Here is a 14797-nt window from a genome sequence, read left to right as displayed (position 1 = left end):
ATCCTCTTGCTTTTTTTTTTTTTTTTTTTTTTTTTTTGCGGTACACGGGCCTCTCACTGTTGTGGCCTCTCCCGTTGCGGAGCACAGGCTCCGGACGCGCAGGCTCAGCGGCCATGGCTCACGGGCCCAGCCGCTCCGCGGCATGTGGGATCTTACCGGACAGGGGCACGAACCCGCGTCCCCTGCATCGGCAGGCGGACTCTCAACCACTGCGCCACCAGGGAAGCCCCCTCTTGCTTTTTTGAATAAACAATTCACTTTTTGCTCTTGTCACGTTCTCTCCCACTCGCAGACATTTTTACAATGGATACCGTTGTAATCTGTTACCGACTGATTGGTGGATTTGATTTTAGTATTTTATTTGATTTTATTATTAGTCACAAACCATGGGTAATTCACTTTTTAAACTGATCTTTGTTGCTTACTGAAGTGCTGCATCAGCTACTACTACTTAGTTTCCAGCCAGCACAACCAGCAGTTCTGTGTGTGACCCCAGGGCAGGACCAGGGTGTTGCTGAATTCTGATTGGGTGAATCCTCCTGTGGTCCAAATGCCGTTTGGGGGATGCTCCTACGCAAGAGGGCAGGTTGTGGTTCCCGTCCTTGCAGGGAAGTCACATTCTGTATTTTATATAGTACATAATAAGTCTTATCTAGTCTATGTGAATACTTAACAGTGTATAGTTTGATGGTTCCCGCAGATGAAGCTTCCCTAAATACGACATTTCCTCTCGGTTCTGATTCCAGTCAAACGGCAGTGTTTAGGTAAGTTCTAACACCACATCTGTGATCCATTGGTGATGGCTGTCATCTGTCATCCATTGGTGATGGCTGTGCAGGATGCGGGGAGGGGTGCAGTCATCTGGTTTGCCTTATAGACCACCCCCTATACTCTACTACACCTGGAGGTTATCTATTCTGAACCCAGATGCTGCAGATGAAAAAGCTAGGTCCCCCAGACAGGACAGCAGGGTAACAGCACAGCCAAGATTAGGCTGTCCCCTGACCCCCAGTCAGGAGCCTTGCAGTCAGACAGACCTGGGTTTGGCTCCTGCCTCTGCCATTTCTTAACTGTGTGGTGTCGGGCAAGTTACTGAAGTTTGCTCATCTGTAAAATGGGGATGATAATATTTAACTGGCAAAGTTGTTGTGAGGGCTAAACTGTTCAATGACTCCATGTGACATTTCCCGTGTTGGGTTCTGAAGAACCCATGTTCCCATCCCCAAATCTCTGCTGCAGCCTCCGTCCACCCACCCAGGCATTGCCTCTGCTTCCGGTGGACCCCACCCACTGTGGTAAAAGGCAAGGCACATTGATAAACGTGTAGACTGCTGGCTTCTAGTTCCAGCTCTGCCTCCTACTGTCCATGACCACAGTCTCTTTAACGCTTCCGTCTCCCAAGATATACAATGGAGATCATAAAAGTACCAACCCCACAAGGGTATGGTAAGGATTCGAGGAGTCAGTCCAAGTAAGGTGCTGAGTAAGGGCTCAGCAAATACCAGCGGTGTCTATACCATCAATTAGTCCACAGTGAGTCTTCAGTGCAAGTAGTTCTTACTCACACAGGGTCATTGTGTGGGTTGAAAGAGACGCTGTCCTTACAAGCACCTACCACAGGGTCTCCAACCGGGAGGGGTTACTATTGCTCAGTCTCTTTGCGATGACTTTTGCTTCTTCGTGGTACCATCTCTCCTGCTTTGACCTTGGGGACTGAACACTCACGAAAACCACAGGGATGGGGCGGGAGGGGGGTGGGCGCCTCACTGCTTCTGTGCTGCCTGCAAGGACATGCTTCCCCTGAGACCCCATTGCTGCCTCTGTTACCGACTGATTGGTGGATTTGATTTTAGTATTTTATTTGATTTTAGTATTGTTTAAAAGGAGCATAATATAATCATTTGTGAACACACTTAAATCACTCCGTGGGATGCAATAAAAACATCAAACCAAAAATTATGGCTAGAAAGCAAGCAGGCTCTGATTTCCCCTCCATCTGGGTGGGCCAGGGGGAAGTTTATACTTGTAGTAGAAGGTGGGAAAATGAGGGTGGGGGGGATCACAGGGCATGGCCAAGAGCAGGGAGACCTCACGAGCCCACCGATCCTAGAACCTGGCGCCTCTCGGAGCACCGTACCTTTAAGGCCCTGCCCCTTACAGATGGAGCAGAGAAGCACAGAGAGGCTGAGTGACATACTCAAGATCACACAGGAAAACCTGCTATCAGCTAATCCAGGACTCAGATGTGATTCGGTGCCGAGCCCACCTCAGTGCAGAGCCAGTGGAGACCAACATGGAGGACCCTCTGCTCCTCCTGGACTGGGTGAGGGCAGCCCCCTGCCTTCATCCTCTGTACTGGGGCTGGGAGAAAGCAGGGTGGTACAATTCATTCATTTATTCACTCATTGATTCAATAAGTATCAAGCACCCATTATATGCCAGCCCCTGTACTAGAGGCCTGAGATCCAGTGAACAGGAAGAGATATGAGTGTAGCTGAAGAGGTGGATGCCAGTTAGGAAAGGCACGTGGAACCAGCCACCGACTGATACCTTTAATGAAGGACTTTCACAAGCACTTCCCAAACCTAGGACTCAATGAACACATGGAAGCACTGCGTGAGGCTCTTCCCACCTATTGTCTCATTTAACCCTCAGGGAGGCCCTGGGAGTTACAGATAATTAGCTCTGTTTTGCAGATAAGGAAGCTGAGACCCAGAGTAGTTATGTAACTTAGCCAAGGCCACACAGCCTGTCTGTGGTGGAACCATGTTCTTCCCACTTGCCCCCAGATGTGCAGCCTGGGGCGGAAGAAGAGAACAGGCCCTGGGAATCTGCGGACACACCTTAAGGTGGTGGCAGGAGGGGTCTGTGGCAAACAGGAGCCCCTGGACAGCAGGGACCCCCATTTTACTCACCTCTCTAGCCCCAGTGCCCAGCCCGGCGCCTGGCACATCCTAGGAGTTAATGAAGAGCTTGTTCAATTAGGCTGGACCACTGGGCTGGCTGGGCTAACAAAAGCCCCACTGAGCCTTTGGTAACAGCCCAGACTGTACCCCGACTCCTGTTTCCTGCACCCTGAGGCCAGCTCCTCTGGTTGAGCACTTCTTCATCCATGGGAGCCTCACTGAGTGAGCTGAACACCCCGCTGACTACGTTCTCTGGAAAACAGCTCACAAAGGGGGTTTTTTTCCTTCACTCTCAAGGCAGTTTTTCCCAGAGTGAAGGCTTCCCACTGACTCTGATCCAGGACCACTCTGGCCTTATCTTGATCAGTTTCACCAAACACCCGTAGGGAAGAAAACACGTTGTGAACCAAATATTCAGACCCGGATCGATCATCGGAGAGCAGCCCACCCCTCTGCCCACCCCTTATCCCGGTTTGTATTAAGTGAGACACATAGACTCAAAACTTTGAAGATTCTGGAGGCATTTAGCAGCTCTCTGGTCCAGACCCCTTGCTTTATGGAGCAGCTAAGCAAGGCTCAGAGGTTACAGTTCCTGCCCAAGGAACCACATAAGTCACTGGAACCTCACCGGGTGTTCACACTCAGCACTTCTCCCTGGAAGCCCCAGCAATGCTCCTCTCACAACGCTACCCACTCTGTTTCATTTCTGGCACAATCACGAAGATGTGGTCAGTCACGCACAGATAGATATCCCAGAGAGAAGACTCCGGGAGTAACAGAAAATAAGTGTGCACCACGGGTCATCGGGGCGTGCTTCTGTGTTTCCGGTCATCCGAGTGAGTATCTGTGTTATGGATGCAAAGCACGACCAGCTCTGTTGCCTGGTCACTGTACACGGTGAGACAGCGCCCTAGTGGGGAGAAAAGAGGCCAAGAGCGTCTCTGGTTCATTCAACATCTATTATTCACCAGCCACTCTTGGAGATGTTTCGTCTTGTTACAGAACGAGGCAGAAAAAAAAAAAAAGAAAAAACATGATAACAATTGGCTTTAGAATTCCTCCTAGGGAAGGAAGTGCCTTTCCTTGAGGCTCCATGGGAAAGGTGGTTGCCGTGTCACCAAGATGCCAGAGGATGAGGCAACTACTTAAGAAGAAGCGGATTCTGCTCCTGGAAAGGGTGGCAAAGCACATAAGGAGAGAGAAAGGAGGCGGGAGAGAAGGAAGGAAAGGAGAAAGATGGAGAGATGCTGGGCTTAGGCAAGGTGAAGGAGATTTGCTCTGATGTAAACCCTCCTCCAACTCTGACATCTTCCTTATATTCTAATGCCCTGGGTGAGTGGGCTTTCTGTGGAGATGAACAAGGGGCTGAGTTTCACATCCTATCCATACATAGGACACAGAGACCGGAAGACATCAGCCAAGGGCCACAGCTGCGTTACACGTACCTTGTGTTCAAAACTCACAGTATCCTCTGAAGTAGTTAATATCTCAGGGTGCTTCTCATGCAGAAAGAGGAGGTCCCCCACTAAGCAAGTGGCAGAGCCAGGATTCCAACCCAGCTGGGTCTGACCACAGAACACGTGCTCCTAACATGGGTGCTCCCGGCAGACAGAGAACCTCGGCCAGGTGGGCTAGTGAGGAGGAGAAGGAAGCCAAGCAGGCCAGAATGAAGACCCCGACCCAGCCCTGGGAAGGAACCGGCAGGGGAATCCCAGAGCCTAAAGGGATCTGGTCCAGGTGAGTATCGTGTCCAGCACCTGAATCAAAAGCCCAAGTGGCTGACATGACAAAAGAGCCAGGTGGCTACCAGAGGAGCTCAGTGGGCCTCTCTCCTTGTCTCCCTCCTCCTTTATCTCTCCTCCGGTCTTTTCTACCCTTTCCAGGAGCAGAATGAACATATTCCTATGCGGTCTCATCATCGTCACAGCATCTCTCCCTTAGGAGCATCCCAGCCAAGGCTTCTGTGGGCTGTAGACACAAGGAAAAGGCCAAGGGAGCTGGGCAAGGTCCTATGGGACAGTCTCCCTCCCAGCATCTCTGACTACAGAGACCCTCCTTGAGCAGCTAGGCTAACTGCAGCGCCACCTGCTGGCACACCTCGGGATCTATGGGCTGGGAGAGGCTGGGAAAGCCAGTGGCTGAGGAACAGCATAGGACGTCCCGAGGCAGGGAGGGTGCAAACACAAACTTCTCTCTAGAAAACGAAAAGTACTGTGGAGAGAAGCCTCGAGACAGTGGAGCGATGACAGGCAAGCACCAGGGTATGCCATCACAAAAGTTCTGAGTTCTTTGCTCAGCTCATGAATGTGAGTAATTGTGCAAGGCCACCAGTTCCATGGCACAGTGAGAAAAATAAAAGGCTAAGGACGGATGAGTTGTTAAGTAAATGCAGGAACACTTTAAGGCTCAATCCTGGTGTCTCTCCTCTCTCCCTGGGCTGGCTCATCCACCCCACAGCTTCAAGATCCACTAAAGCCACACGCACACAAACGCACACATTTACGTCTCCAGCCCAGATCTCTCTCCCAGCTCCAGAGCCCTAGATCAGCGGCCTGGTGTCCTCTTGACTTGGACATCTGCATTGACAGGAGTTCTTATAGTAAACCCAGCGCAAAATAACTTGAGCCAAAAAGGATGGCGTTTCGCTAGTCTGTAGAACCAGATTGTAAGGAGAGCAGAGGTGGAGCTGGACTATTTGTTGAATGAATGAAAGGGTAGAAAAACATAAAGACGTTTGTTAGGGGAAAGAGATAGGAACTAAGTCTTGGTGGGTACCTACTGGCTGCTGGGCACTTATTTAATCCAATGAGGAGGCTAAAAGCGGGGGCTGGGGAGTGGGGGCTTTGTCACTGACTAAGTCACACAACTAGCCCATGAAAGAGTGAGGTTCAAGGTTCTGTCGGACTTGTACCACTGTCTCTAGTTCTCAAATTAAAATTACAGATGTAGGGTCTAGGATTGGATATAAGGGCTTAAGAGGTTTTAGAATCTCCAACTGCACATGCAGTACTTGAATCTCTCTCTTCCCATCCCAGCCAGGTGGTTGTATGGTTTCTGCTTGAACACCCCTCATGATGGGGACCTCACCCTCAAGATAGGGATTTTGTCATTGAATCATAGTAGCAGGTTAGAAAGTTGAGACAGAATTTATCCTTCTTTAGGATTAAATAAGAGAATGCGTGTGCTGTGCCCACCACAGTGCCTGCAACGTCAATAAACGCGATCATGCACCCCACTTCCCTTAGGACAACTGTTCTTGTGTCTATCTTTCCCTTGGGATGCCGGGAAACAAATCTAGTTCTTCTTCCCTGAGACAGCCCTTCAGATATTTGAAGACAGTGCTTCAGGGTCCCCCTGAGGCTTCGCTTACCCAGGATAAACAAATACTCCAACACGCTTTCAGACACTCGTTGGTAAGCAAGAGTTGATGCTGTACACGCTGCGATTTTCCAGCTGCTGTGGTGTGTGAGGCTTCAGAAAATCTGATGGAACGAATGATAAACCAGCCACAGCAGGGTAGCCATGGTATCTGGATCATGACCTCTGTATAAAAAAAGGGAAGTGATTGACCCTGAACAAACAGTAGCACATCCCCAGAGTTTCACCAGCTGCATTCTTGGTCCACCCACTGTGGGAAATTGTTTTAGAAGAAGAAAAAGAAACGAGAGTCTCCCAAGATGATTTTACATCATTTTAGACCCCCTGTCTTGCCAAAAGTCGCTATGAATTCTTCCCAAATCCAGTTTGTGTGCTGATCGATCCAATATTGAGCAATGTAGGGAACTGAATCCATTCTAATCATAGACTGTCAACCCTACCCCCACATACTCCCTCTTTACGGATGGGGAAACTAAGGTCCAGAGGAGAGTGGCGACTTATCCAAAGTCATAGAGGAAATCCGTGCAAAAGCCTGGTCAGCTCATGAACTCCAAAGAAAGACGAGAGAGTAACGCAAGCCTTCATGGGAAAGGAAGAAGAAAGGAGCCGTTAGAAAAAAACACAAAAGAGAAAAGCTCTGAAAGGTCCTCTCTGGAGTGTTTCTCCCTCCTTTCATCCATTTCCTATAGAGACAATGTAGTATACAAGGGCAAGATTGGAGTCAGAAATTCCTAGGTCCCTATGCTGACTCCGCCACTGGCTCTGTGTTTGATCTTGAACAGACTACTAACCTTTCAGATACTCAGTTTCGTCATGAATAAAATGAGAATAGGAACCGCTCCCTCAAAGGAATGAGTCTTAAATAAAATAGAGAGAGAGAGACTTTTGGTTCTCAGTCATGGTGGAGCGGCTTATATCAGACTAACCCTTCCGGAAATAACAATTATAAACTCTGGACAAAATATTTCAGAAGTACTAATTTGATGGCATTGGAGAGAGACTAAACACAGGCAGAAACTGGAGGGTACACAGCCCTTGAAGGAAGGGAGTCACACTGGGTGAAACACACATTGATTTACCTGATCTCTCCTTTGAGGGCACGTCGAGTTCTAAGGGAATGTTGTAGCTAGAGCTCAAGAAGAAAGCAGCAGTCGTTGAGTTAAAAAGTCTCAAGCTAGAGTTCAGCGTTGCCAGAAAAGCTAGAAAAAATGGGAAGAAAAACCCTAGAAAGGAGGGGCCCCCAGAGGCAGAGCCCCCAAATTTTTATCTCACTTCTCTGCTGCTGAGAGATGGGAGATGACAAATTGTGGAAGTGGGAAGATGTGGCCCGTGTAAGAGACTTTGAGAAGATCAGCATTTATAAGAAGGTTATAAAAAAAATAAGATAGGAAAACTGGTATCGGAGCCAAAAGTAGAAGGCTTGGGAGGTCAATGGAATTGAGGTTGTCATGCAGTAGATGCTCAGTAGTGGTCTGTTAACTGCATGAGTGAATGAATGAGCCACTGGGCCTGTCGCGGCTGAAGCTCTGGGGCTGACTGCTGCCCCCTCCTTCCTGTCTTGCAGCTCACATACCTGCCCCCGCCGTGGGGCGAGTGCCGGTCCTCGGAGATGGGACTCGACTTCTTTCCTGTTTACAGCATCACTGCCTGTCGGATTGACTGTGAGACCCGCTACATCGTGGAGAACTGCAACTGTCGCATGGTCCACATGCCAGGTCAGTGCCAGGCGAGGACAGCCGCAGGGGCCCAGGACTACCTGCGACCTTCTTTGCATTTCTCACCCTGATGGGAAACTCTACACCCACTCCACGAGGATGCAAAGGGATGCTGTTCTGGGAAGACTGTTATTTGATGCCCAAACTCTTAGAGGGCGGATGGAAACCTCCAGTCTGGCAACCAAGGCAGCATCCTGGTGTCCAGAAGTGGTCAGGTGTTTGGAGGACGTTCCTCCCAATGTTCAATATGTTTGCTAATTGTTTGCTGGTCTTCACTCCTAGAGTTCAGTGTCCGGATATCTGGATGCTTACAATTCTTACATCCTGGTGTGGTACACGTTCAAACATCCAGATGGTTATGGCTTTCCTCCAGATGTTTCCCTTCTTGCATCCAAATGTCTAGCTCTCTTTCAAGCTAGGCAAGAGTCCATCAGCCAGCAAATGAATGCATGTGTACTGACATTTCTATTCTCAGACTAACAATGCACGTAGCCATCATTAGAGGCAGTTGGCTTGTCAGTAGAAGTGGAGTGGGGGGAGGGGGGCTGATTGGAGCAGGAAGAGTTTGGTACTGCAGCATGGAAGGAAGGATGACTGAGGCTGGAGTCAGTGGCCTTGGCTTCTAACTCAGGTTCCTCCACCTTACTGCTGTGTGACCTGGTACAAGTTACTAAACCTCTCTATTCTTACCTCCATTATCTTTAAAACACAATCATTCGTGGATAGGAAGATAAAATTAGGCTAAGATATAAAAATGCTTTGTTGGGAATTCCCTGGTGGTCCAGTGGTTAGAGTTCCATGCTTCCACTGCAGGGGGTTCGGGTTCGATCCCTGGTCAGGGAACTAAGATCCCGCAAGCTCCGCAGTGCGGCCAAAAAGAAAACTTTGTCAATTGCAAACGTCAGTGGTGATTGTGTTAACACATGGGGAGAGGGAATCGAGAGTACTGTTGACTGAAGACCTACTATGTGCTGGGAACTTTGCTGTTATATTTCATGGCTACAATTTCATGGTTATATCATACTTTGTTTATTTAGCTAAATCCTGATATCAGACATTTCATTCATTACCAGTTGTTTTCTGTTATAGTTGTTTTCTGTTATAACCAATGCTGAAATGAACATCCTTAGAGCTAAATTCTAACTTAGTGCACTATGATCAGTAATTGCTCTAGCAATCTAAATTTAGAATTATCGACCTTTCAAATTGCCTCTGAGCTTCCTAGAAGACAGAGCAAAAGGGAAACATATCAGTTAAATTTTTATTATTAGAAAGGAGGAAGCATATCAGTTCTTCAGCTCTTGAAAAGAATTGGTGTTTAGGGAGAAGGTAAGGAAAAGATATCGTGGTGGGCTTTAACTTCAGCACTTGGTAAAAGAAAAAAAAAAAAAAAGCTTCTGGATTTCTACAGAGACCAGAGAGAACTGAGCACTGGTAAATGCTACCTGCCTGATGCTCAGACTGGATCACCAGCCAGTGAGGTTTCCCCATGGAACCTGAGCCCAAAGCAAGCAGGAGAGATTTTAATCATTTCCGCCCCCCACCCCCACATGACACTGTTACTGGTATCTCAGTTATAATGTGGAATTAAGGGCACAGCAAAGAGGAGACTTAAAAAGCAGCCCTCACTCCCCTACAGCAGTGTGGTGTGCTGGAAAGAGCCCTAGCCTCGGGGTCAGACAGACCTGGGTTCAAAGCCCACCTCCATCACCGCTAGCTCTGATGTCCTGGGAAAACAGGATTCTTAAGCCTCAATTCTCTCATGGGTGAAACAGAAACAGTATTTCCTATTTCTGAAGGTACCCGTGTGGGTTAAAGGGGACAATGCATGCCCAGGACTTAGTAGCTGCTTACCACTGCTTCCCCACTTGAACTGTCAGCGCTTTCCTATCACATATGTAAGCCAGATTGTGCAACCTGGGAGAAGTTAGCTAGACCGGTCTTGTTATCACAGAGCAGATCAGAACCCAGTCTTCTGCTCCCCCACTACCCCCAGGGCTTCTGACCATCCACTGGTGAACTGCTGCCCCTCCTAGGTACCAAGGTAGCTGGATGCAATCCCTTCCTCCAGCCCAAGGAGGGAAGGGGTTGCTGCCTGAGTACCTCTCCCTGTCTTTCTTCTTTGCAGGGGATGCCCCTTTCTGTACCCCTGAGCAACACAAGGAGTGTGCCGAGCCTGCCCTAGGTCAGTACCAGGGGCCAGGTGGAATGATGGTGGAGGGGCTGCGATCAAGACCTTGCAGAACTTCCGGGTGCAGAAGAGAGATGGGGGGAAGGGGAGTGGGGAAGGGTGAGGGGAAAGAGGCTGGAAAGGGTGGTGTCCCTGCAGAGACGGGAGAGGGAGATGGAGAGGAGGAAGGAGAGAGGGGTGGGGGAGGGAACTGATGCAAGTGGATGAGGGCTGGAAACCAGACTAGGGAAAGAAAGGAGGTAGAGAGGTGGGGGTAGGGAAGGAGTGGGTTTTGGGAGAGCAGAGAGCACTGCGGAATGCAGGGGAGCGGGCAGAGAGGATCGACAGTGAGCATCCGGGTGGGCCCCAAAGGAGATCAGCCGTATCTCCCCGCACACGCTCTCGCGGTTATTCCAAAGCTGTCCTGTCTTTGCATGCTCCGTTGAGCCAGGCGCGTTCCCCCTGCTCCTCTGCCTTCTGCTGGGTGTTTGCTGGTCCACACCCACCCCCCGACCCTGGAAAACTTCCAGTGAGGGAGATCACACAAACAAGCTGCAACCCCCAAGCTAGACCCACTCCACGTGCCCACCTCTTCCGGACCTGGGAAATGATCTATAACCAAGACAAGCAGAGAGTATCTAAATCATCCGGACTCAAGTTCGTTCAGCAGCTGCACTTGCTGGATCTAAGTGCAGCAGCTCGGGGCTCACACGTCCAGACGCCTCCAGGAGGGATGGCGGGAAGGAGAAGGAGTGACTTCCAATGGATGCAAAGCCTCAGTTCTGCGTCCTAAACCAGCGAGCAGAGCAGGTGGGCGTTGGCTACGAGGGAGCCCCAGAGGGAGTACCGCGGAGCCCAGAGTTTCAGATAAAATGGTCTCCCACACTCGCCTTTGGAGAACAGCCCCCTTTGTAGATGAGAACTGAGGCTAGGAGCAGAGAAGAAGGCCCTGGGGAGGTGAGGGGTCCGGGACTCCCTCGGAGCCCATTCTCCAAAAGTGGAGCCTTTTCAAAGATTTACAAAGGGTGACATAACAGTGAAGGAAACAGAAGAAAAACAGGACCAAGAGTAACAGAGAAAGAGTGGGCACATTCTACGAGAGCTCACACCCTCATCAACCGGCCCCCCTTCTCTCCACAGCCCCCCACCCCTCATTTACCCGGTGGCACCTCCTCCTAGCTCACTCCTCTGCTGCGGGAACCTGGCTACTCTGGGCCAGGAGGTCCACCTGACTAAGCCCTGCCTCCCTCTCCCCTCCAGGTCTGCTGGCGGAAAAGGACAGTAATTACTGTCTCTGCAGGACACCCTGCAACCTGACCCGCTACAACAAAGAGCTCTCCATGGTGAAGATTCCCAGCAAGACGTCAGCCAAGTACCTCGAGAAGAAATTTAACAAATCAGAAAAATATATCTCGTACGTTAAGTGGACGTGGTGGATGGCGGTGGGGGAGGGTGGACTAGGAAAAACTGGGGGGCAGTCGAGGGCAAGGTAAGCGATTACTTCTATTTGGCAGACATTAACTAAGCACCTGCTGTTTGCCACGTTCTGTGCTCAGACTCAGAATACGAAGACAAAGCGGATTAAGATGCACCCCCAGGCTTTAAGGAGCTTAGAGTCTGGTGGAGCGACAAGTACAAAGCTGAAAGCTATGTAGGCTGATGCAGGTAATAAGAGAAGTGGCTGGCCGCACCTTGCGTAGGGACGCTGTCAAGGAAAGCTTCAAAGATGTTTTTCTTTTTGCATTTTTTTTTGTTAGTTATCCATTTTATACATATTAGGGTGTATATGTCAATGCAGAGATGTTTTTACAGGATGTAGAGGAGTTTTCCAGGCAGGTTTTGCACATTCTGTTCCCTCTGCCTGGAACGCTTTTCCTCTCACTCTTCACCTAGCTGGTTCCTCATTGTGCAGGTCTCCATTTAAACGTCATCTCTTTGGATGACTAAATTAGTCCCCTCCTGTCATTTTTCTCTCAAAGCTCTCTGGTGTTTTCCTTTATAACACACACCACCATGTGTAATTCTATATTCACGTGTGTGTTTCCTGCAATTAACTTGCCCACTTCACGAAAGTGAAGCTCCTTGAGAGCAGGAACTTTTCTTGTTTTGTTCTCTGCTGTGGAGTGTCTGACACAGAGCTGATGCTCAACTATATATATATATATCTTTTAACAGAATAAGTGAAAGAAAGACACAGGAGCAGAGGGTGTCCCAGGCAGAGCCTCAGCAGGGAAAATCCGTGAAGGGCAGACAAGATTAGGGGAAGGGGAGGGTGGGGGAGGTGACTGTGTCCGAGGTAGAAGATCCTGCAGGCTGAGCTGGGCGGGGGTGGGACGCAGAGAGTGGACTTATTCTAAGAGGACAGGCAGCCACAGAAGAGCTTCCACCAGGCAAGTGACAGGCTCACATTTGCCGTTTAGGTAGAACCTTCTGGAAATGTTCTTTATCTGTGATGTCCTACATGATGGCCACTGGCCACATGTGGCTACTGAGCATTTTAAATGTAGCCTGAGTGATGGAGGAACTGGATGCTAATTTTATGTCACGTGGATTAGTTTAGCGGTTTTAGGAAGACCCTTCAGGCGGCAGATAGAGGTCGGACCGGAAGCCAGGTGGGCGGAAGGGAGCCAGGTGGGAAGCAGTTGCCATAAACCAGGCAAGAGAGGGTGACCCTCTGAATGGCACCTGGGCGAGCCCCGCGTGGAGAGGGCTCCTCGCCCCCAGCCTCTCCCTCCTGCCCACACCGTCACCAGACCTCATCCTGGGACGGCTTTTGCTCTGTCCCAGGGTTGAGGACAAGGGACGCTGAGGGCATTGTGAGCCACGTCGTGGAAGGAGGCAGGGAATTTTGTAGGAGGTACCAGGCACCGCTGTCGCAGACATTGTGCCGGCCGTAATGACTTCTGCCTAAATGTGTCTCATGCACACATCTGCCCAAAAGAGCAAAAGGGAACCGGGGTGCTTCCATCAGAAACCCTGCAACCAGGTGTGGGTTTTCTCCCTAAAAACCCTCCCTGGTCCCTGCAGCTGACTTGGCCATCCGGGGTAGGGCCCCCACTAGGAGAAGCTTGCTATCAATCCCAGTAAGAACTGGGGTCCTCTCCAGAGTGGGCAGGGGAGGTCAGCGGGGGGCAGGCGAGCAAGCCTTGTCAAGAGAGTGCTGAGCTCACCTGCACGTAAGGGCCCAGGCAGACCCTCTGGGAGCACGGAGACCTGGAGGCCGGGCAGGAGTCCTGGAAAGGGTGCAGAGAGACAGGGGCGTTAGCAATGAGGGGCCAAGGGGACAGCTGATATACGCCTCCAGGGCCGTGAAGGGCACTGAGCCGGGAGTCAGGATGTCAGGTTCAAGCCCCAGCTGTGCCACTAACGAGCTCTAACTTTGGGCCAGTTGTTTCACTTGCCTGGGCCTCAGTTTCCCCATCTGTCTGTGGGAAAATTGTATTAGATGATCCCCGTGGATCCTGAGGGTTCTCACCACGTATGACACTGGACATTTCCTCCACAGAGAGAACATCCTCGTTCTGGATATATTTTTTGAGGCTCTCAATTATGAGACCATTGAACAGAAGAAGGCGTACGAAGTTGCTGCCTTACTTGGTAGGTCAGAGTGTCTGTTGCACAAATGTCCACGTCTCATGGGGATGGGCCGGTGGGCGGGTTACTCCCTCTTCCCTTTGCACTGTTCCTGCCCCAGAATGGGAAGAACTCCACGTGCTGGAGGTGTTAGGCCCAGTTCATGTCCCAGTCTAGGCCTCAGTTACCCCATCAACACATTGAAGTAGGTGAGCTAGACGCTCTCTCGGGGCCTTTCCAGCGCCATCCTCTTGGGATTCTATGGTCTTCTGCCCCCAGGTTGGAGTCAGAGCCCTGGGGCCATGGCAGGAAGAAAGAACTGTCAAGTGGAGGGAGGGCTGAGCTGTGGGTGGTCCCAGGAAGTGGGCCCAGGGAGGGTCCCCCATGGAGCCCCCACTGGAAAGCAATTTTGCTGCATTGAGAAGGCCCGGTGCCCCCTGGACTGAGAGCCCTTTGTCAAACACAACAGAAGGGCCATGCATCCCCAGAAATCTACAAACCTGACTGCCACCCCACCCTGGGACCAGCTCCCCTGGCCCCAAGGGCACAGGATGGATGCAGGAAGTTAATTTCAACACAGTCCCAGCCCAGCGTAAAACTCACAAGACCCCTGCGGGTACACAGTTTAAAAGACCTGCTCTGGGGCTTCCCTGGTGGCGCAGTGGTTGAGAGTCCACCTGCCAATGCAGGGGACGCGGGTTCGTGCCCCGGTCCGGGAAGATCCCACATGCTGCGGAGCAGCTGGGCCCGTGAGCCATGGCCGCTGAGCCTGCGCGTCCGGAGCCTGTGCTCCACAACGGGAGAGGCCACAGCAGTGAGAGGCCCGTGTACTGCCAAAAAAAAAAAAAAAAAACCTGCTCTGGACTCGTCCCCCAACTCCCACTCACTCTCAAGAAAGGATCTGGTGTCTGTGGCTTCGAGGAAAAATAGCTCTTGTCTCTGTGAACTGAATCAGGTGAGAATAGAATCCTGGGTGAGGGCGGAGAGGCATACACCTTCTACCTGGAAGTACAAGGGGAGAGCAAGCCACGGGCCGCTGCACACCAACTGGGAGA

The 14797-nt window shown here is 50.6% G+C and overlaps 1 protein-coding gene across 2 annotated transcripts in view; it reads left to right on the top strand.

Annotated features, from left to right (window-relative positions):
- ASIC2 (acid sensing ion channel subunit 2) overlaps positions 1 to 14797 on the top strand; it is a 1024770-nt gene that overhangs the window by 1002899 nt on the left and 7074 nt on the right. For both annotated transcript variants that reach the window (XM_033847876.2, XM_033847875.2), the window contains exons 4-7: positions 7849 to 7999; positions 10128 to 10184; positions 11430 to 11583; positions 13675 to 13766. In XM_033847876.2, the coding sequence (XP_033703767.1) occupies positions 7849 to 7999; positions 10128 to 10184; positions 11430 to 11583; positions 13675 to 13766 (454 nt within the window). The remainder of the gene's footprint in view (positions 1 to 7848; positions 8000 to 10127; positions 10185 to 11429; positions 11584 to 13674; positions 13767 to 14797) is intronic.

The sequence above is a fragment of the Tursiops truncatus genome, chromosome 20 (assembly GCF_011762595.2).
Source record: "Tursiops truncatus isolate mTurTru1 chromosome 20, mTurTru1.mat.Y, whole genome shotgun sequence".
Lineage (NCBI taxonomy): Eukaryota > Metazoa > Chordata > Mammalia > Artiodactyla > Delphinidae > Tursiops > Tursiops truncatus.
Note: the sequence above shows the minus strand (reverse complement) of the source record. Positions and strands in the feature narration are given on the sequence as shown.